General features: G+C 51.5%; 2 protein-coding genes across 3 annotated transcripts in view; one reads left to right on the forward strand and one right to left on the reverse strand.

The window, feature by feature from the left end:
- Nucleotides 1-573: 573 nt before the first annotated feature.
- Nucleotides 574-20,475, reverse strand: part of ATP5PD (ATP synthase peripheral stalk subunit d) — an 82,162-nt gene continuing 62,260 nt past the window's right edge. The window contains exons 1-6 of one of the 2 annotated variants that reach the window (XM_071764054.1): nt 3,451-3,560; nt 2,997-3,124; nt 2,260-2,356; nt 1,483-1,554; nt 886-948; nt 574-776 (exon numbers count right to left, since the gene is read on the reverse strand). In XM_071764054.1, the coding sequence (XP_071620155.1) occupies nt 645-776; nt 886-948; nt 1,483-1,554; nt 2,260-2,356; nt 2,997-3,115 (483 nt within the window). In that variant the 5' untranslated portion in view covers nt 3,116-3,124; nt 3,451-3,560 and the 3' untranslated portion in view covers nt 574-644. Of the gene's footprint in view, nt 777-885; nt 949-1,482; nt 1,555-2,259; nt 2,357-2,996; nt 3,125-3,450; nt 3,561-20,475 lie in introns of those variants that run through there. The other variant, XM_071764053.1, reaches the window with a different exon arrangement.
- On the forward strand, nt 3,553-13,325 carry KCTD2 (potassium channel tetramerization domain containing 2). The gene is made up of 6 exons (XM_071764040.1): nt 3,553-3,926; nt 5,296-5,404; nt 6,027-6,118; nt 6,777-6,872; nt 9,199-9,324; nt 9,893-13,325. The coding sequence occupies exons 1-6, from the start codon at nt 3,633-3,635 to the stop codon at nt 9,920-9,922; spliced, it is 747 nt and encodes a 248-aa protein (XP_071620141.1). The 5' UTR covers nt 3,553-3,632; the 3' UTR covers nt 9,923-13,325.

Genomic DNA, 20,475 nt, shown 5'->3' on the forward strand with positions numbered 1-20,475 from the left:
GGGTAATACTTGAGATGCCTTAAAAAATGTAAAGAATAACTTCATTACTGGTTTTCTAAATGTATCTCAACATATCCACACTCTTTCAACTCCTTTTGCAACTGCACCTAAACAGTCACAACCAACCTAGAGGAGTCCTAGACCTCTGCCTGTAGTACTGAGATATTCTCTGCCTCTGCACCACAGATCACTGCTAAACACATCACAGATCACTGCTAAACACATCACAGATCACTGCTAAACACATCACAGATCACTGCTAAACACATCACAGATCACTGCTAAACACACTCCAGCATCTCCAGAGGCTTCACACAGTCAGCTCTGAGAAACTATTTGCCTGCAACAGCAGAACTCCATTCCCTGCACCAGGTGGTTACAGAGGGAACAAGTGGCTTATTTAGGTTACAGAAGATGCAACAGGTCTAGCTGGGATCTTGGTTCTTGCAAAAAAACCTGTCTCACTGGTAAAAAAACCCAAAAATTCAGGAAAACTGAGCTGCTTGCAAGTCAGTGCACTGCTCCAGGTCTCTCAAAACCCTGCCAACTGCTGGCTAAGATCTGAGCCCCAGACAGGAGGGAAAGCACTTTATTTGAACAACCAGAGAGCCTGGCAGCTGTCGGGCAAAGCCCTGCAGAGGGGTTTACAGATCAGCAATGGGTTTGTGGGGCCAGTATGGGTACTTCTCCTTGTCCAGTCTGGTCTCGGGGAAGGCGTCGTGATAGTCCTCAAGTGTCATCTGGTCGAAGGGAATCATGTTTTTGAGCTTCTGCAGCTGAAGGTGGGAGCAGAAACAAACATGTTACACACCCCCTGTCAGCAGGGAGGAGCAAGGGGGGAAGCAGCTGTGGCCCAGGCTGGGCTGGAGCAGTCTCCAGACTCACCTGCTGCTCGTACTGGGCCACACGTGCTTTGGAAGCCTGCACGTACTCGGCTGCACTCTTGGCCTGCAGGGGGACAGGGAGGGTGACACCAAAACCCTGACCTGGAGATCCCTGCACACACCCCTGGCTTCCAGCTGGCATCCAAATCCATCCTTGTTACACCAGGGAAATGTGGGAATCATCGTCACATCCCACTTAGCCAAACCCTGCCTGGTGCTGAGATCAAATCCAGGGGAGGTTTAGGTTGGATGTTTGGAAAAAATCCTGTATGGAGAGGGTGGAGGCACTGGGATGGGCTGCCCAGGGAGGGGGTGGATGCTCCATCCAGGGGGTGGATGCTCCATCCCTGGAGGTTTTTAAGGAGAGCCTGGCTGTGGCACTCAGTGCCATGGGCTGGGAACCACAGTGGGAGTGGATCGAGGGCTGGAATTGATGATCTCAGAGCTCCTTCCCAACCCGGATGGTTCTGTGGTTCTGTGCTGAAGCCCTTGCTGAGCCCAGAAGCAGAGATGCAGATGAAGGGCAGAGCCCTGTCCCAGCTCAGCCTGCCCTGTCCTGCCCATCCTCACTGCAGGCAGGGACAACCCTGGCACTTACAGCTTCCTTCTCCTGGGCATCAATTTTGGCACTTTGTGTATCCACGGGCTCAGGAATCTTCAGAGCACTGAACTGGAAATTGAAAGAGAAAATATTTTATATTAAAGGTTTGTTTGACTGAAATAATTAAAGGTCCTATTCCCCAGCAGCAATTCCCTCTCTCCTTGGACATCCTCACAGCTATCTCAGCTCATGAGCTTTCTAGGACTGATCACTGCAGCTTTTCCATGTCCTCCACTGCTCCCCAGGGAGCTGGAAGCATCAGCTCTGCCCTGCAGCCCCCTCACCCCCCCAGCACTGCAGGGGCAAAGCACAGAGCAGCAAAGCCCAACACCAAACCCTGATCAGCTCCCAGATTTATTTCCCCCAAGGCAAAGTTCCAGGATCCTCCTGAGGTCAGTGTGTCCTTCCCAAGCCTTCAGCCTGGCTGGGAATTTCAATCCCTGCTCAGGAAAAGGGCAGCAGCCCCTGCAGGCACCCCCAGCTGCTTCCCTGAGAGCCACAGACCACCTCCTGCCTTCAGGTTGTGAAGGGAAACACCTCAAAGGGACCTCAGGAGAGGCACTGCCACACTCCTGCAGCCACAACAACTTTAGGAGTTTTTATGGAGTTTTTTCTCTTTCTCACCACACAGCACCAGAGCTCCTGAGAGCTGGCACTGGAGTGACCTCCAGGTGTGACACTGCACTGCACCCCCCAGCCCAAACCAACCTCCTGGTGGTTTCCTCTGACATTTAAACCTCCCCAAAGCCATCCCCAGCTGAGGAGGAGACTGACCTTCTTCTGAAACTCATCCACCATGCCAGCTTTAGCAACAACAGCCTTGTAGTGAGCCCAGTCAATGTCAGGGGGCCTCTCTGGCAGGGCAGCCAACCTAGAGAGATAAAGGAGAGGAGTCACAGCCAGTGCTGGAGGGAGCCCTGGGCAATCATTTCCTCAGTTACTCTCCAGAGGGTTGCCAGAGCCTGCTAAGTGCAGTTGAGATGTTCTCATTGCTGTCAACAAGCAGAGCTGAACCATTCCCCCAAGACCCTCTGTAACCAGACAAGAAGAGCTGAGCCCTGCAGCCCTGCTCCACTTCAAACTTCTACAGAGGGTCTCTGGGTGCTCTCAGAAAGGACTGGGCAGTTCTCCAGCCATCAGAACCAACTGTGACAGCATTCATACCAGCCAGGAGGTGCTGAAGGATTTGGGGAGAATTTGTACAGTGTTTCACAGCTTGCAAGAGGTTTTGACCGTGCCCAAGCAAACTCGTTTCACAGAACAGCTTTTCTGCTTTTTTTTTTTTTTTTTTCCCCCACGTGGCAGCCATTACTTTACTCTCAGGAGGATTAAGTAAAGACGATTTGCCAAAAAAAGCCACCAGCTGCCTTGAAGGTGACCTCCTTTACCTCCCTCCAGGGCATTTCCACGGGACCACAGGCACCCAGAGCAGCTCAGCCCCAAACGCCGAGGGGTTCAGCCGAGGGGCTGCGGGCCCAGGAGGGGGCAGGGCAGGGGGGGCCGGGACTCACCGAGCCGACAGCGCATCGCTGCGAGTCTTCAGGGCGTTGAACATCGCCTTCTGGTTGGCGGGCACCCTCTCGGCGAAAGCCACCCAGTCAATGGCCTTGATGGCTCTGCGGCTCGCCATGGCGCCGGGCTGAGGGGACACCAGGTGGGTTACCGGAGAGGGGGGGAACGGCTCTAAACCTGGGAATGACCGCGATGCAGGGGACTGGGACACGGTGGGAGGGACGGGGACAGCGGGAGGGGACAGCGGGAGGGGCAGCGCCTCAGGGCCGCGATGGGGGGGGGGGCACAAGGACCCCGCTCCTCAGCCCAGCCCCGCCGCCCATCCAAGCCCTCCCCGGCCTCTCCCTGCCTCTCCCCCCTCCCGGGAAGCCCGGGTCCCCTCCTGGGGTCCCCTCCTGGGGTCCCCCTTGGCTCCCCCTCCCCGGGTCCCCCCGGGCCCTTCCCCGCCCTCACCTTCAGTGACCGCCACCGCCGGGCTCAGGGCGCACACCGGAAGTCCCGCCCCCCTCATCCAATCAGAGCGCAGCCCCACCGGAAGTTGTCACCCCCCTCCCGGCGACCGCCGCCGCTGACCCGGAAGTGGCGGCGGGGCGGGCGGTGATGGTGGCGCCGGGGCCGTGGTGAGCGGCAGCGCCATGGCCGAGCTGGCGACTGCAGCCGAGGGGCCGCCGAGGGGCCGCACGCCCAGTCCGGGCCCCGGGGGAACGCCGGGACCTCCCAGCCCCCGTGCGGCCGGAGCGGCGGCGGGGTCCGGCGGGGCCCTGTCCCCTCCCGGTGCGGCCCGGCCGCCCCCCGCCGCTTCCAAGTGGGTGCGGCTGAACGTGGGCGGCACGTACTTCGTCAGCACCCGGCAGACGCTGTGCCGGGAACCCAAGTCCTTCCTGTGCCGCCTCTGCTGCCAGGACGGGCCCGAGCTCGGTTCCGACAAGGTGAGGCCGCGGCGGAGATCCGGACCCCCGCTCCAGGACGGCGAGGGGACCGGGCCCGATCGGTGACCGCCCCTCCCCGGGCCTCCCCAGCCCCGTGGCAGCCGCTGTCACCGGGGCTCAGTGCCCTGATGGTCCCCGGTGTCCCCAGGGCCGGCACCCCCGGTGCTGCTCAGTGGCCCCCGGAGCCCGCGGGTGGCCGGGCCCGTGTCCCCATCAGCCCCCCAGGCACACCTCGCTGTGACAGATGTCACCTCCGTGTCCCCCGTGCCCTGATCCCCAGTCCCAGGTTCAGCTGCACCCCAGGAATGGGGCTCAGGGTTTGTCCCTGTGCTGGGGACACCCCGGGGCTGCAGTCCCCAACCCTGAGGGGACCCCTAAAGGAGCAGCCCTGGGGTTATAGCAGAGAGGGGACGAGGAGGAAATATTCCTAGAAACAGGAATTTTAATGATTTCTCCCCCAGCATGGTTGGATTCCTTTATCCCCTTTGCTCTCAGAGGGCAGGCAGAGCACAGGCAGGGTCAGGAGTTCTGAAGTGGCTGCAGCTCCTTGGAAGGATCTTTCAGTTATTCCTGGGACTGGAGGTTTCCTGTGGAGCTGCTGCACGAGGCTTTGTGAATATTCCATGGGGCAGAGCCAGGTCCCATCCCTCCCTTCAGAGCTTCATCAAAAGGTGAATCCTGGTTGTGATCAAACCAGGAGCAGGGAAGAGAGGAGGTGACATTTCAGGATGGTTTTGCTGATGGCTTCAGGGAAGGCTGAGTGACAGCACAAACCTTCAGGTCAAGGGATTTGAGGGGGTGACACAGAAAGAGTTCAGCAGAGGCTTGGTCAGAGCTTCTCAGCTGGCTCAGGAGATGATTTTGGTTGGGAGCTGCTGGATGACAGGAGCTCCTGTACTGCCAGGGACACAGCTGGGGTGCTGCAATGGGCACCTTCAGGAGCAGAAAAGGAATAAAGAAAGAAATAAAAAAATAAAAAAGGAGCTCCTTAAACCATCACACACTTTGAGAACTGGGGATGCAGCTTTGTGCCAGAGTCTCCTGGTAAAATTAGTTTGGAAAACAAATGGAGGCAGAAAAGCAACAGCCAGCTCTTGGGTTTTGTTCCTGCAGTGAGGAAAACCAGCTCAGCTCAGCCCTGCTGTTCTCTCCAGGTGATGAATTCTGCTCATGGAAGAGCTGCCACATTGCTGAGCTGCAGCTTGTGCAGCTGGGTCAGACACTGGGGAAAAAAAAAATATAATGTCAGTTTAAATGTGGCCTCGTTAGTCACCAGGTAAATGAGTCCAGGTTCTCAGAGAGAAGCTGCTCAGTTGATATTTTGTTTGTTTCCTGTGCCACTTGCCCATCCCCTCTCCTCACTCCCCAGGATGAGACAGGAGCATATCTCATCGACAGAGACCCCACCTACTTTGGTCCAATCCTGAACTACCTCCGGCATGGGAAGCTCATCATCAACAAGGAGCTTGCAGAAGAAGGTGAGAGAAAAATCCAGGGTGAGAACTGCCCACCCTGTGGGGTGAGGTTATCCAGGAGCCCTTGGGAAACCTGCCTGAGCACAGAGGGCTCCTGAGGGGGTGATGTGTGAGGGCACGAGCAGGCTGGGTTTCTCAGCAGGTGCTGCTCTTTAGTTTCTTAAGGATTTTTCTTTCATTCTTTAAGGATTAAATCGTGAGATTCTGTCACTTCCTGAGAGCAGAGCCCTGCAGCTTCCAGCACAGCCCTTTGCTGCTCTGCTTCCCTCAGAGGCTCAGACCTGGCAGCTCAGCAGCTCTCCACGAGCAGTGGCTTTGGTGACAGTCCCCAAAATGGGGCTGTGCAAACAAAACAGAGATTGTACCGTGAGGCTTCCAATAATTTCAGGGAAATAATTTCAATTATTTCCAAAAATAATTTTCCTTACAGATCCTGTGAGCCACACAAGGAGGTGGCAGCTGATTGGTCACCAGGAGCAGGGGCTCGGGGGGGGCTTTGGGGGATTTTCTCACCTCTGGGATAGCTTTGGGGTCAGGAGTAGGTGCTGCATCCTTGTAGCAGAATCATCTTCACTCTTGGGTGCAGGAAGTAACAGAATTTCTCTGCATTTGGGTCCTTTCCCAGGGGTTCTGGAAGAAGCTGAGTTTTACAACATCGCATCCCTGGTGCGGTTGGTGAAGGAGCGGATACGGGACAACGAGAACAGAACCTCCCAAGTAATGCACAGCAGCATCTCTGGGGTGAAGTTACCCATTTTCTGTAGCACAGCAGAAGGACATCTGTGGCTGCAGACACTTCCTGTAGCAGCTCTCTGGTGCAGTGCTGTTTTAAGAAGGAAATGAGTGCTTTCAGGTAGATGCAGGGCAGGCGAGGCAGGGATTTCCCTTATGGTTTTGTGAGCCCTGAGTCATCTCCTTAGCACTGCAGGGCAAGACAAGCAGCAGGTGTTATACACGAGGGGCCAGGAGCAAAGGTAGTGCTTATAAACCCAAAGACACTGCTCTGGGAGGTAAGGAATAGCTCACATTCTTCCTTCTCTATATTTGTCTCTGTGGTGATTTTTCCCACTGCTGCTCAGCTGATATTGGCACACGCAGTGGATTCAATTGCAGAAATGTTTGCAAAACCAGTAAATGGCTTGAAGAGCCAAAGAAGTTTTGCTTTCACTGGCACTTAGAGGCCTTAAAGACTTTTAAGAGAAGTGTGCCAAGTGTATGTAGCAGGCTTAGCATCAGTTGGACAGTCAGAAGGATGAAACATCAGAGAGCCTGTGAGGCTCAGACTGCCTCAAACCACAGAGCAGGAGAAGCTTATTAATTTCCTAGCTTGCTATAATTACTGAACTCCTGCTCATTGTTACTCTCTGTGCTTTAGGGACCTGTGAAGCACGTGTACAGAGTCCTGCAGTGCCAAGAGGAGGAGCTCACCCAGATGGTGTCCACCATGTCCGACGGGTGGAAATTTGAGCAGGTACCAAAGAACAGCAGGATCCCTTTGAGAGCTGGGTGGGGAACAGGCAGAGTTTGATGTTGAGTTGCTTTGCTCTTCTGAACCTGCAAGCAGCAGTAAGATTACATGGAATAACTGACAGGGAAAGGCAGAATTCACTCGTGATGCCATGAGATATTTCATTTTATCTCAGGGCTTCCTTTATCCTTGTCAAATAACAGAGCAATTCTTCCCTTCTCCTGCATTTTATCACATGTACCATGCTCCAGCACAACAGTTTTATCCAGGAAAATTAACAGAACCCTTTAAACTTTTCTGGAAGCACAAAGCTATCCCTCCTGCCTTCAGTAAAGAGGCACTGAGTGATGTGAGAAATACCCTTCCTGCAGATGCCTTTGTCACGCAGCTGGGAGTCACCAAAGCTGCACGTGGCCTCAGCTCCAGATTTGGTTTCTGGAATCAAATCCAGTCCTCTTATTTAGGAGGCTGGAGAGCTGGAAAGCAGCTGGGCTGCCTGTTGGTGCTAAATTAAGAAACTGCAGAATCGGCTCTGTGGATTAGAGCTCTGCTGTCTGCCCTGTTCCCTCAGCTCCAGTAAAAGTGGATGTTGTGGGAAATGTGCTGACACGAAGTGAGGCAGAGGATTAGCAGCAGCACTTTGCATCACTTGTTCATGGGGATGTGCTCTGCAGTGCCTCTTGCACTGTGGAAAGGCAGCCAAACACTCTTGGCCCTGTGGGCCAGCAGTGAAGGGAAACCTTGTGACCCAGAGCCACTGCCTGCTTTCTGGAAATGAAGCAAAACCAACACCCAGGTTTTGCTGTTCAGAAATTTACTAAAGAGTTTAACTTCTGTAGATGCACACCCTGAACCCAAAAGGCTGTAGGCAGTGCCCTGTACCCTTACACCTTTCCTAGTCTGGCTTTTCAAATCTGTAACAATAGCATCAAGGTGTCAAAGCAAATGCTCCCTGTTCCTTTCCAGTTCCCTCACTGCCATCTACAGCCTTTCCACAAACCAGCAAGATCCATTTGCCAAGACCTCCCCCCAGATGTGCAGCCCAGCTGGGCTTCTGCCCTCCCCCAAATCACACCTCTTGGCGTGCTGGGACCCCTTAGGAAAGAGGCAGATCTACAAACTGGGCAGCAGACATTCCCTTCATGGGCTCTCTGGATCCTGTCACCTCAGAGCACCAAAAAAATCTGGTTTAGAAACCTGCAGAAAAGGCAGAAGTGGTAAAAGCTGTTGCAGCCTGATTGTCAGGCTTGGGTTCTCAGAGGAGCACCTGGCCTTGCAGGTTCTCTGCCTTGTTCTGCTAACATGAAGGACAGAGTAGACATTTACTATTTTAAGCAGAAATCCATTCTCATATCCACCCAGTAGTTTGGAAAATTGCTGTCTTACAAAAACATACTTTGTTGAATCAGCAGTGGTGCAAGGTACTGAAATACCCCCTTAAACAATCAAAACAAGGAGCAGGGAAGGAAAAAAAAAAATTCTTAATCCTGTGCCTGTCTTCTGCCCTCAGCACAAACTCCATTTAGAACAGTTCTGGGGGTCAGTCCAGCAGCTGTAACCACACCAAGGGCATCTCTCTGGGGAGGCTGTTGACTGCATCCATCTCAAATGCAGCTATGGAGCTGCCTCTCCTAAAATCCATCAGGACATGGAAGTTCAGGTGCACGTTAGAGTTCCCTGGATACACAGTGAGATTCACATTGCTTTCCTCAGATTTATTATCTGGAAAGAAGAACTGAGTTGAAAATGACAAATTAGCTCTGTACTCCAGGATGTCCTTTTAATGTAATAATGAGAAATGAGGCAGATGGCATTTCTTGGACCAAGTCCAAGCCTCACATCACAACAGTAATGGAGTATAATCCCATTTATATAGATATCAAGCTCCATCCTGACAGCATCTCTGTGAAGAATGGCACCAGTTTGCCACATGTCTCTCACTTCATCCAACATCTGTCTGTGCTAAGGAGCTGCACATCAAAGTCAAAGGGCTGCATTACCAGACCCACATCTGAATCAGGTGGAGATCATACTTGGCAAAAAGCCAGATGTGGTTTTCCCTTTTCTGCCCTCAATAATTGGAGGAGGTTCTGTTGTGTTCAGCGGTACCGTTTTGGGCTGGAATTCTTCCCGGGGTCCAGGTGCCACTAGAGGGCTCTGGAGCTTGGCTGTGTCCCTGCCTTACACACCCAGCAAAGCCTCTGACGCTGGGGACAAGGCAGGTCCAGAACGTCCCTCTCTGGGCAGTCACAGCTCACAAAACGGTTGTAGGAGCAAAGCAGAAGTGAAGACTCACTGAGTGTTTCCTTGGCTGTCTCCTGTCTCACAGCTGATCAGCATTGGATCTTCCTATAACTATGGAAATGAAGACCAGGCAGAATTCCTCTGTGTTGTATCCAGGGAGCTCAACAATTCCACCAATGGCATTGTCAAGGAGCCCAGTGAGAAGGCAAAGGTAAGGCCTCTGCTCAGGATTGGCTTGACTTCCCTTGCCCAAAGAAAAAGCTTCTTACACCAGCAGATCCATAATTTGCCAAGCTCTGAGTGCCAGCTTTCCTGCCTCCTGTGTACATCATCTTCCCCTCTTGGAAATTTTTTTACTGCAGGACAAAAGCTAAGGCTCTTTGTACATTTCAAACTAAGACCAAAAAGTTGGAATAGAGGTAGATTTGAGAAAGGAGGACAGCATAGCAAGGAGAGTGGTCACATTTTGTGATTAAAGGATGTTGCAGTGAGAGAAAGGTGGGTTTTCTCACCCTCTTTCAATCAGTTTTGGGTTTTTTTTCCCCTAAGGATAGCAACAAAAGGCAACATTCTAAACTCCCAGCAGTCAGCTAAGAGGGATTTCAGAGGAGGGCTCAGTCAGCTTTAACCAACCACTCACTTGTTACACCAGCATCAAAGCCAGCAAGCTCTCACCTGGGTCCTTCTTTCCTTTCTCTGCAAAACCAGAAGGACTCTGAACATCAACTTTCACATTTAAACTTACCCAAGGTGTTTCTCACCTCTCTCTTCTTTTTCAGATTCTCCAGGAGCGAGGATCCCGGATGTAATTCCCTGTCCACTCCTTTCCAGCTCCCAGATGTCCACAGGGCAGCCTGGCTGGGCAGAGCATCTCTCCACAGCATCCTGGCCCTTGTACAGTAACCAAGCTAATGCAAAGCAAAGCCAAGCCTGTCCTGCCAATGGTGAATAATTCTGGTCATAACCAAAGGCTTCCCTCTTACCTTGGAAACCAAGGAAGGAAAAGACCCTTCCGGTTGAATATTCCTTTCCACAAGTGTTCGTTTGATCTCCTTGGCCAGCACTATATTGAATTTTTCCAACAATGCCTGGGCCAGGTTCCCAGTCAGAGCCTTTGCAAAGGTTGCTCAGGCCCTGGTGATCAATCCCACCTTCCACAGGCTGGCAGAGGTGGGAAGATGTGGATTTGAGCTGTGCCATTTCTCACACCCAGGGCTGCCACCAGAAAAGTGCAGTGGTCTCGCACTGCTCCCCTCCTGACCAGCCAGCCCCCTAAATCAGATCAACAGGGCTTTAAAGGGAGGAACAAAGCAACCAAACAAAACAAAAACAAAAACCCCACACCGACTTTTTTCCATTCTTGCTTTGTGTTTGTTCCTCGTTCAGTTCCTAAGAGCTGAGTTTAGATATTGAGGGGAGGGGAGCTGTGTGTGCATCCAGCACAGGTCTTGCTGTTGACACAATTACACGAGGGCTCCTGGCACTTCACAAAGCCCAGTACTTTGCATGCATGAACAGAGAGCCCTGCATTCACCCAGAATTGCTATAGAGTGATAGTTTTGTCCTTTACACTTCTCTGCTGAGGATGTGTGGTGACATCTTCCCCTCCAGTACCCTGCCACAGCCACCTCTTACCCTGGTGCAGAGTCACCAGGTGAGGGAGTTGTTGCTGCCAAGTTCAGCTTTGCCTTGTTTGTCTCCAGCAGCAGGGGCTCTCTGTCTCCTTCCTTCTCACCAAGGGAGGACTTGGGGCAGAGTTTCTTTTGTACTGTAGCAGCAGACAGGTTTGTTTTCACCCCTGAGATTCTTTGCAGAGGAAATCCCCTATTTACACACAGTGATTATCTGCAGCCCCCTGACATCCCCACCTTTAAGAGATCACCTCAGATTGGAGGGGCATCACAGAGCTGGGGTGGGGGGGTTGGTGAAAAGTTGCCAAACTGTTGTAATGATGTTTCTTGTCCAAAGTGATGTGTTGACTTCTGTGACTTTTTTTTTTTTTTTTTTTTGGAATGCCTTGGATGGATGTGCAAAATGTTCCTTTGTGCCTCTCTTGAATTCTAATCCTAGCCAAACTGCATCACTGCTTCCCCTCTGCTAATCTGTGCCATCCCTAACCAAGGGCATGTCCCTCCTAGTCTGGTAAATGGAATTTCTTAGGAATTTGCTGCATGTTTTTTCCCTTTCATCCTGGCGTTGTTCTTTGTAGCCCAAGTGTCCAGGCACTTGGTTGGATCTTTTCAAGTCCCAAACTGACATTAAACCCAAAACTTCAGAACTCACAGACATTGATGAGCTCAGAGTAGATGTTTCTCAATAAGGTATCAGAAAATTCCTCACCTGAACTGAGGAGTTGGGCTCCTTTCTGAAGGATTCAGCTACCTGTGGTCTCCTTAAAGTTTTGAGACAGAATTAGGCAGGTTTCCCATTTTATCACTTGCTGCTGGCAGGGCTTGCAGCAGCAGAACATTACCAGTGGTCCATCAACCAGTTCAGCACAGAAGATGTGCAGCAAAGACACCACTGCATGCTCTGCCTCTTTTCACTCCTGTCTATCCTCTTGCCTGTCTTCTCCCATCCTGCTTTGCCAACGAACCTCCTCTGGTGGAGACTCCCATTTTCAGGACAGACTGGTTAATTATCTGTGCTAGTTTAATCCTGGTAAAAACAGACAGTGCCAAATGTCTTCAAATTCATGTTGCACCAGTTGCAGCTGGTTGCCATCACACTGAAGAACTTAACTCTTCTTCTCCCCTCCATCTTCCCTGCTTACACCGTGGTGAGATGGTCCTGGTGTGATGAGACTGTATGCCTTGGGCTGGGCCTGAATAACACTGTGATGTGTACAGATCTCTCTCCTCTGTCAGTATCTTGTAGCCTCAGTCATCACTTGTCTGTGCTTACAGCTAAGAAATCCATGCATGTATGCCAGTTTGCTGCCTAAAAAACCCTTAAACACCCTCATCTGTCTTCTTCCCCTTCCTCAGAGGAGGGAGTTTCTGGGAACTGGTCATAAATACCAAACTAAAGGCAACAGGAACTGGTCGAGCTGCTTTTGTCACATTGATGCCAGCCAAGCACCTTGCTGTCCCAGCTGGGGCACTCACAGCACCACTGGTTGCAAAGGGAGATCTTCCCAGCACAGCTCAAGTAGACAAAAATGATACCTCGTTGCTTTCTTATCACCAAAAATGCCATAGGTGGGTTGCCTGATGTGGGAGTGATGCCATCGCCCTTCCCCTGAACCACAGAGAGCCTAAAAATCACCATTACCAGCTGAGTGGAACAGCTCTTCAACTCACATGCACAAGGGTGATGGTCAGAGTTGCACCTTGGCTTCCCCTGTGCACTGAGGACGTGCTGGGGACTCAGGAGTCCTTGGGTTTGGTTGCAGGGTCTTTAAGTTCAACAGAAGAAACTGATGGTAGGAAACCACTCGTGGCACTGGACACTGAAGTTCTTGGGCAATATTTAGGACCAGGTGTGCAGTCCATCCAGAGCAGGGACATTCCCAGTGGAGGATTTCTCCTTTCCTGACCATGCTGGCTCATCCTCACCCTGAGGCCAAGGCTGCCCTCAGCATGACAAACCAGTTGCATCCCTTCTGTGCCCAAGACAGGGCATTGTCCTTTTCCTTCCATTGCCTTTCACTCAGTCACAGGTACATCAAAACTAGCACTGAATTAGCCTGAAATTTGTCCCATTCACTCTAAAAAAGGTAGCAGTAGAGTAGGTGAGCAGGGGTAGATCTAGATATCCAAGGGTGCTTGTTCCTCTTGGGAAGGTTCACTTTAAAAGTATTATTCCTGGGAATGGAGAGTAACACACTTTGGTTTTTTTAACCTTTCCCAGTGGCCTAAATTGTTCCATTATGGCAAGACTGGAAATAACCTCTTAAAGTGTCTTTGTTTCTGCACATTTTTAGAAATCGATTTTTCTCAGGGGTGACTGAGTGGGCTGAGACAAAGGGGACAAGGTTTGCTGCCAGGCAGTGGGATGGAGCAGCTCCCCAGTCCTGCAGCTGGGCTGTGGGCTCCTCCCCTCGGGTTTGCCTGCAAACCTGGAGGTTTTGTACAGTTTGTCAGGTGTCAGTGCCCTTTGCTACTGTTTCTCTTTGTTTATTAAATGTGTTTGAATAACAGTTGAGATGCTGTGATTATGATTTTTTTTTTCAATAAAGATTCTGAAATGGGTTTGAAAAGTTTGAACAAAGTCTGCAGCCTGCTGCTTCCTCTGCATCCGTTTGCCACCTCCCCACACTGCATTATGGGGAAATAAATGTGAAAATCTGGTACCTGCTTCTGACTTCATTTATAACAATGGTTTGCCAAAGAAGAGATATATAATTAGAAGTATAATTAGATTTTCGAGTGCTTGGTTTCAGAAAAAAAAGGCAAACTGAAGCATGGTTCTGATTTTCTGTTTTCCAAAAGAAGCTACATTCTGCATTTATCCTCACCCTTTCCAGGACACCCACAAACAAGTAGAACATGAATACAAACATTAAACATCAGTAGCTAAGGAAGAGGATATTTTTTTGGTCAACTTTCATTTGCTGAATGCACTTGATGCTGGCCCATCAGAAGGCAGAAAGCTCTGACCAGTTCAGACAGCTTTGCCCCCTCCTCTAGCACAAAAGGAACATCTGCAGAAGCTTGCAAACAGCTCTCTGCTTCCTACACAAGACCAAAGAGACCCAGTTCTTGGCATCACCAGAATAAATGGAAATACCACGAGAAAAATAAGGAGTTTCCTAAACCCAGCTTCCTCCCTGCAGCTGATGGAGGCAGAGGCTGCCCTGGCCATGCAGCATTAATTAACATTAAGAATTAACACCCTGGAGGGTGTTTAAACAGTTGCTCCATTGTCTCTCCCCCCCCAAGAGCCCCCCATGCTCCTGTGAGAGCAGTGGATTAGCTGAGGTTGAGTTTCTTTCCTGTTTACAGAGCACTCCACCTCAGAAATGCTTGGAATGCAGAGGTATCAACAGATGGAGGGCAGTGGGGAGGCAAACAGGGAAATCAGATCTCAAAGCTTTGGTGATGCTGAATAACATCGACAGTTCAGGGTCAACACAGAGGGAAAAGGAGGAGGAGCAAAGACCTAAGTGAAGAATGGGAAAAATTGGATTAATTCAGTCTTATTTTTCACTATAAGGGGCTGCTGACCACTGTAGCTGCCCTGCAGACATCCTGCCCTCATCCCCACCACGATGGGAGCCTCCAAGCAACAGAGCAGGGAGGGGGTGGGCACATCCCCAAACCAGGAGGACAAGACTCATCCCTCCATGGGGCAGTGCCAAGTCACCAGGCAGCTTGGGTTGCTGTAAGAGTTCTCCTCAAAGATCCCTGACCTGTGCCAGACCTGACTGCAAGTCTGGACTGCCAGGGAACGTGCCCAGAGCTGTGCTCAAGTGCCAGCAGCATCTTCAGCAGGGAAGGAAACTGCAGGGCTGACACTGCAGACTCACTCACACTCACAGGGTAGGACTTGTCAGCAGAAATTCCAATTACAGGCAGCATTTCAGCTCTGGGGCCATAACTTTCCTGCCCTCCCAGTTTAGGGCCATCCTATAAAGCCCCACAGGCTGGAAAAGCCTTTGTGCAGAACCTTCATCCATCTCCAGCTCTGCTGGGCAGGCTGTTCCTCTCACACAAGGCTGCATCACCATGCAAAAGGCACACGTGTGACTCTGGTTTCTGTACAGCCACCAGCTGGAGCTCCCAGGCCTTTGTACTGTCCCTCACTCCCCCATTCAAGGCTGAGCAACCCACTTAACCCCTCTGAAAAATCATTTCTTCTTGCTGCAGAAAACCCAGGTGATGGTGCCAGCACTCCCAGGCAGTGGGAGGTTGTGCTGGTGGGGCAGCCCTGAGTGTACCTTACCCAGGATAAAGAATGAACCCCAATAAGCAGATCCCCAGGGGCTGGGCCAAAGCTCAGCTCTCCCTGCTGCCAAACTCTGGATCTGTTGCAACAGGAAAAGGGAAAAAGGGGCATGGATTTGCAGCAGAACTGGCCTCAGCAGAGGGTTAAAGTCTTGGCTTTCGGCTGTGTTTGTCAGAGCACCCCAAGCTGGCTCCAAACTCAGCTTCCTCAAGGTGTGGGGTGCCCGGGGCAGGCACCTCCCCACAGACAAGCAGCTCCTCTGGACCCAAGGCTGTGCCTGGGGCTGTGCCACCACCAAGGCAGGAGGTGGACAGCAGCACAAAAAACACTCAAGGAACTTGGTACCTGTCCATGGCAGGATTTAGTCCCTCCTGCTCCCCAGAGGCAAATAGGGGAAATAAATTCCCCAGGTGGCTCTGTCAGGTGATTGGGAGGAAGATGAGTAACAAAAGATCCCTGGGATTTTCCAATAGCTACAGGGTAATGTCAGTAGCACACACATCTGAGCTGCAGAGAGACTTTAAACCCCTTAATCAGCCTTTTCTGCATTGGAAAGGGTACAAAGGGATCAATCCCACATCCCTCCTCTGGAAGAAAAGGCTCAGGCTCCCACCAGGGCTGAGCCCACTCTGGGTACTCTGTTGTGCCCAGTGATCACCCAGCTCCCTGGTTGGGCTCCCCACAAACCTCACAGCTCCCATCAGTCACAGCTTGTCCCTGCCAGCTTTGCCTGGAGCACAATTAATTTGTTTTTTCTGGCCTGCCCTCTCAGGTCTGTGAACAAAGAAGAAACCCAAATTGACTTTAAATACAAGAAAGGGATTTAGCAGCATCAAGGCACCCATCAGCATCCAACTGCTTGGCCTGGGGCTCCAGCAAAGAGCAGTGGAAACTGCTGCTGCATTTCCCCTCCCTGCACACATCTGGGGGGGTGAGACCTGGCCAGAGCCACAAGTGCATCTTGCACAACCTGTGCACTGCTCTGCTCTGCCTCAGGCTCTCGTGTGAAGAGGAAGGTCAGTTTGACACTCACCCACCCACCTGCTCCCAGAAGAAGGAAATCAAACCAGATCTATTTGCAGACAGAAAGCCTGCAGATATTTTCACCCCAGCTTAGTGACTTGTTTGGGAAACAAGGGCCTCAGCCATGTCCTTCCACCTAGATCTGGTTTTGAGGCAGTCACTGAAGGTTTAACTCAACTTTCACACGGCCAAATAAACCTCCATGCATTCACTCTCCCATCGCTGGAGAACCAGGATGGTTTCTCCAAACCACAGGGAAGGAGAAACTGCAATCCCCCAGCAATTGCCTCCAGGTGGTGGTGATGAGCAAAGGCATCAATATTCCACCTTCCAGCAATATTTCCTATTGGAGGGCTCCATCCCTCCAAGGGGTTCCCCAGACTTCAGCAGATGGGAATCTGAGGCAATTTGATCTTCAGTCTGAAGTGCAAAGAGCCCTCAAGCTTCCCAGGTCCCAAACAGACCCTGTGTGAGCTGAGAGCTCAGCTGGGCTCCACCTCACCAAGAAAATCCTTGGGAAAAGAGAGAACCTTTCTATCCATGAAGCTCACAGAGCAGTCTGGGCAGCAGGTCCCTCAGCACAGCCAGAAAAACATGCACCAGTGATCCTGATTAATTCGAATGACAGTGACTAAAAATGAGGAGAAGTGTTTGGGCAACCAAGCAAAGAGCCAGGACTTTAACCCAGGCACTGAGTTCAGGATGGCTCAGAAAAGCAGTCAGCTCAGTCACCAGAGGACTAGAAAATAATGAATGGTCATCCTAATGGCTCAGGGGGTTTTCACCTAAAATTTGGACCCATCTGGGATGACAGAGCATCTGCTGAGAGCAGCACAGCCATAGCTCTTGGCTAGCTGCACCCAAAAACCTGCTGGCTTCCTAAAAACCATGTTCCACAAGTTCTGGCTGCACACTTTCAATCCCTCACAACCTCTTCTCCACTTGCACTAAGGATCCAGCAGGGAAACACTTCTCATGGTCCTGTACCCACCAAGTCCCTTGTTCCTCATCAGTAAAAACCAAGCTGAACAACAACTCAGGGCACTGCATCTGGCAGGCAGATGTTCACCCTTGCCAAGGCTCAGGGTCCCCAGACATCAATCCATGGGAGAGATGATGAGCAGCAGGGTTAGACTCACACAGCCCCCCGCCCCATACTCATTGACTCAGAGTTTTCATACAGCTGATGAAAAGTTAACTCCATTTCTTCAAAAGTTCCACTCCTCAGGGAACACCCCCCCCTCCTCACTTTCACAAATGCAGGAAAAGAATGTAAGAAAACGAGCAGCAGCTTCCAGATATCCTCAAATCCTCAGCCAGGTCCCTAGCAGAGACCTCTGCCCATTTGGGTGCCCATCAGTGCCCAGCTCTGCCCTGCTCCTGGGGCAGAACCAACCCAAGCACAGGGTAATGGGGGAGGTCAGGATGTCACACACACAATTCCAAAGCCCCCTCCAGATTGAATTTACACAACCACATCTTTCTCAGGGACATCTCCAGTACCATCCCCACCATCTTGGGAAGAGGTCTCACTCCTGGTACCAACCTGCCCACCCACTGCACAAAGCCCTGGCTCTGGGAAAGGGGCCAGAGGAGACAGGGGAAACTGGGAGGCCACAGGGCAGCTCAAATGGTTCTCCCACCAGCCAGAGATTTGCCACCCAGGTAAAAAACAGGGACAAGCCACATCTTGCTGGATTCCTGGGAGCTGCTGGGAGCTGCCAGTGCATGCTCTGGTGTCAGCTGCCTCCTCATCCCCCATTTCCCATCTCCCTGCCACGCAGCATTATCCCTGGTGCTGTCTAATGCTCATGAAACCTGGTCCCAAAAGTACAATTTCTTACCCAGTGTTACACTTACATTATTGCTGATTGGTGAGTGTAAAGCAGCCAGGCAGATCCCAAAGCAGCCCAGGAGAGCAGAAACCAGCAGTAAGACAGAGAGAAGAGCCAATGAGGCAAGGAACTGGGGTTAAATACAGCTGAGGAACAAATGGGGTGGAGGGTGCATGGGAGGAGCCCCCAGATGAGGCTGCTTGGGCTAATTAAGTCCTATTAATGCAGCAGGACCCTGACACCCTTTGCTGGGGGAAAATGTGGGATCAATGCTAAGGGCAGTGCTTGGGAAACTCCTGATAAACCAGCACTTTCCCCATCCTCAGCACAGTCCTGTTTTCTCAGCTGCTCCATAGGGGTTTTGCCTGGGCTGTTCAGATCCTTTCCTTGCCTCAGTCTCAGGCCAGGAATCTGCTTTCAGGTGCTTGGAGAGTGAAGTTTCTGCTGGGTCTGGCTGGGTTTAAGGGAAGGCTCAGAGAAGGTGTTAAATTTGGGCCTGGCACAGGAATAGCTCTCTGCAGCCCCACAGCTGAAATGTCTATTATTTTCCCTTGCCTTAAAAAAAACAAAAAACAAAACCAAAACCAAACCACCACACACACTTCCTCTGCAAGGCTGAATCTGTCAGGTGATTTGCTAATCTGGATCTCTAGAACAATTTCAGGCAGTCTCTCTCAAAAACAATTTGTAAGCTTTGAGGCATTTGCACTTTGGCTTCCAGGCACAGGATCTGCCTCAACATCAGGACTGGCTCACAGAGCCACAAAATGCCAGTAAGGACATGAACAGAGCAGGGGACTTGCAGCCACCTCCACTGAGCCCCAGGCACCCACCTCTCCCTTCAGGGCTCTGAGCAATTGCTGACAAGTGACATCCTGCAGCTTCCAGCCCTCAGCACTGCTTGGAATCCAAGGGAGATCTGGATTCTCTGCTGTCAGCTTACTGGGTGACCTTGGAAAAGTCAGCTGGGATAGAGTGTAACTCACCTGGGAGAAGACAGCAAAAGAAGCCAAGACCTCAGGATTAAAAGGTATTTAAAAAGTCACTTATAAAGGTATTCATCTAATGAAGAGCTTGGCTTTCCTACCCCCAACAGACACTGAGTGACCCCAAAAAACAGTTTACCCCCCCACTCAGTTGACAGTAAACATCTCACTCTGTGCACACAACCTGTTTTAAACACATTCATAAACTCCATGCCCAGCACACGTGGGGCTGAGCTGGAGTGGCAGGAGGAGGATGCTGCAAGCTACACACCAGAGACCTAACACACCCCAAACAAGAAACTTCCTCCTCCATTTCCATCCCCATCCCAATCTGCAGGCATTGCCTGGTCTCCGAATGCCTCTCCAAGCCCCATTGCTGGGGGCAGCAGTTCTGTCCCCCCAGACACTTGTGACTGTCCCACCAGACCCTGCAGCTGAGTGTCCCTCCTGTGTGGCTCCAGGGGACAACTGGGCTCCTCTTTTGCCATGGAGTAACCCACTGGCCACAAAGTGACTGAGGTAGGGAGGTAGACAGACAGACAGACAGACAGACAGACCATTGTCATTTGCAGGCGGAATGTAAACCTTTTCCTAGGAGCTGAGGTGCAAATTTCCTTCTGTTTCTCAGCATAAAGGGCTGCCTGACCTTGCAGGGTGCCCTCATCCCAGCAACTGCTTCTTCCCTATCACAGCTGAGGGAAACTGAGGCACAGAAGAAGCAGGGAGAATCACTGTGTGAGCACTCCTGTTCTGTGGTCATAAACAACAACTACAAAGGAAAGCCAAGAAGGTTTGAATCCTGCTGTTTTGGGGTTCACTCGAAGAAGAAGAAATACTCAGACCTGAATGAAAGAGAATCAGCTCCTCAGGGCAGGCTGACAGAGTGTCCAGAAAGGAAGGATGAAGCCAGCAGCGTGCTGTCCCCTGTCCCATCCAGGGCATCTGTCCCTCTTCAGGCATGGCACAGGCTGGAAAAGGGAAGAAACTTTGTGCCACTTCATCTGCTCCCAACAAAAGCTCAGTGTTTGCAGTAGGCACCCAGGTGTGGCAATTGCTGTGAACTTCAATCCTCTTCCCAACACTATTAGCACAAGTACACGTGTGAAAAACCTGCCTGTGCTCCACGAATGTCCCTGGTGTCTCCTGCTCACATCCCAACAGCAGGAGCAGGTTGCCTGAGAACACCAAGCCCACAGGAGCACACACTACCCCTCCACCTTTGCACTGCCAATCCTCTCTACTTGTCCTGGGAAGGGTTAAACCAAGGGTTTGCACTGTTGGGTGTGGAACAAACTCCTTCCTTTACCTTTCTGCAGGGAGGAGGCAGTGAGGAGGCTGGGAGGTTCTTGCCAGCAGATCTCCAGGGTCCTCCAGGTTGGTCTGCCCAGGGCCAGAGGTGGATGGAAGGCACGGGGTCTGCAGGTGAGCAGGTACCCAGGGAGATGTGAGGAGAGCCAGGAATCTGCTGCTGGACAAACTCAGGAGTTGGAGAGGGCAGCTGGGAACAGAGAGGAGCTGTGCCTCTGCCTTTTTTTGCAGGTTTGCTGTTGCCGGGGTGAGGTTTTAGGCTGCCATCCAGCTAATTCACACCAGAGAGACAAGCACTTGAATTAGTTGCATTATCTGTGC

Source organism: Heliangelus exortis, chromosome 20 (genome assembly GCF_036169615.1).
Source record: "Heliangelus exortis chromosome 20, bHelExo1.hap1, whole genome shotgun sequence".
NCBI classification, from domain to species: Eukaryota; Metazoa; Chordata; class Aves; order Apodiformes; family Trochilidae; genus Heliangelus; species Heliangelus exortis.

Excerpts from the sequence above, each read along its gene's own strand:
- KCTD2 (XM_071764040.1), top strand. The coding sequence starts at position 3,633 with ATGGCCGAGCTGGCGACTGCAGCCGAGGGGCCGCCGAGGGGCCGCACG. Across the intron at positions 5,405-6,026 it reads CAAGGAGCTTGCAGAAGAAG|GGGTTCTGGAAGAAGCTGAG; the intron begins GTGAGAGAAAAA and ends GTCCTTTCCCAG. Across the intron at positions 9,325-9,892 it reads AGCCCAGTGAGAAGGCAAAG|ATTCTCCAGGAGCGAGGATC; the intron begins GTAAGGCCTCTG and ends CTTCTTTTTCAG.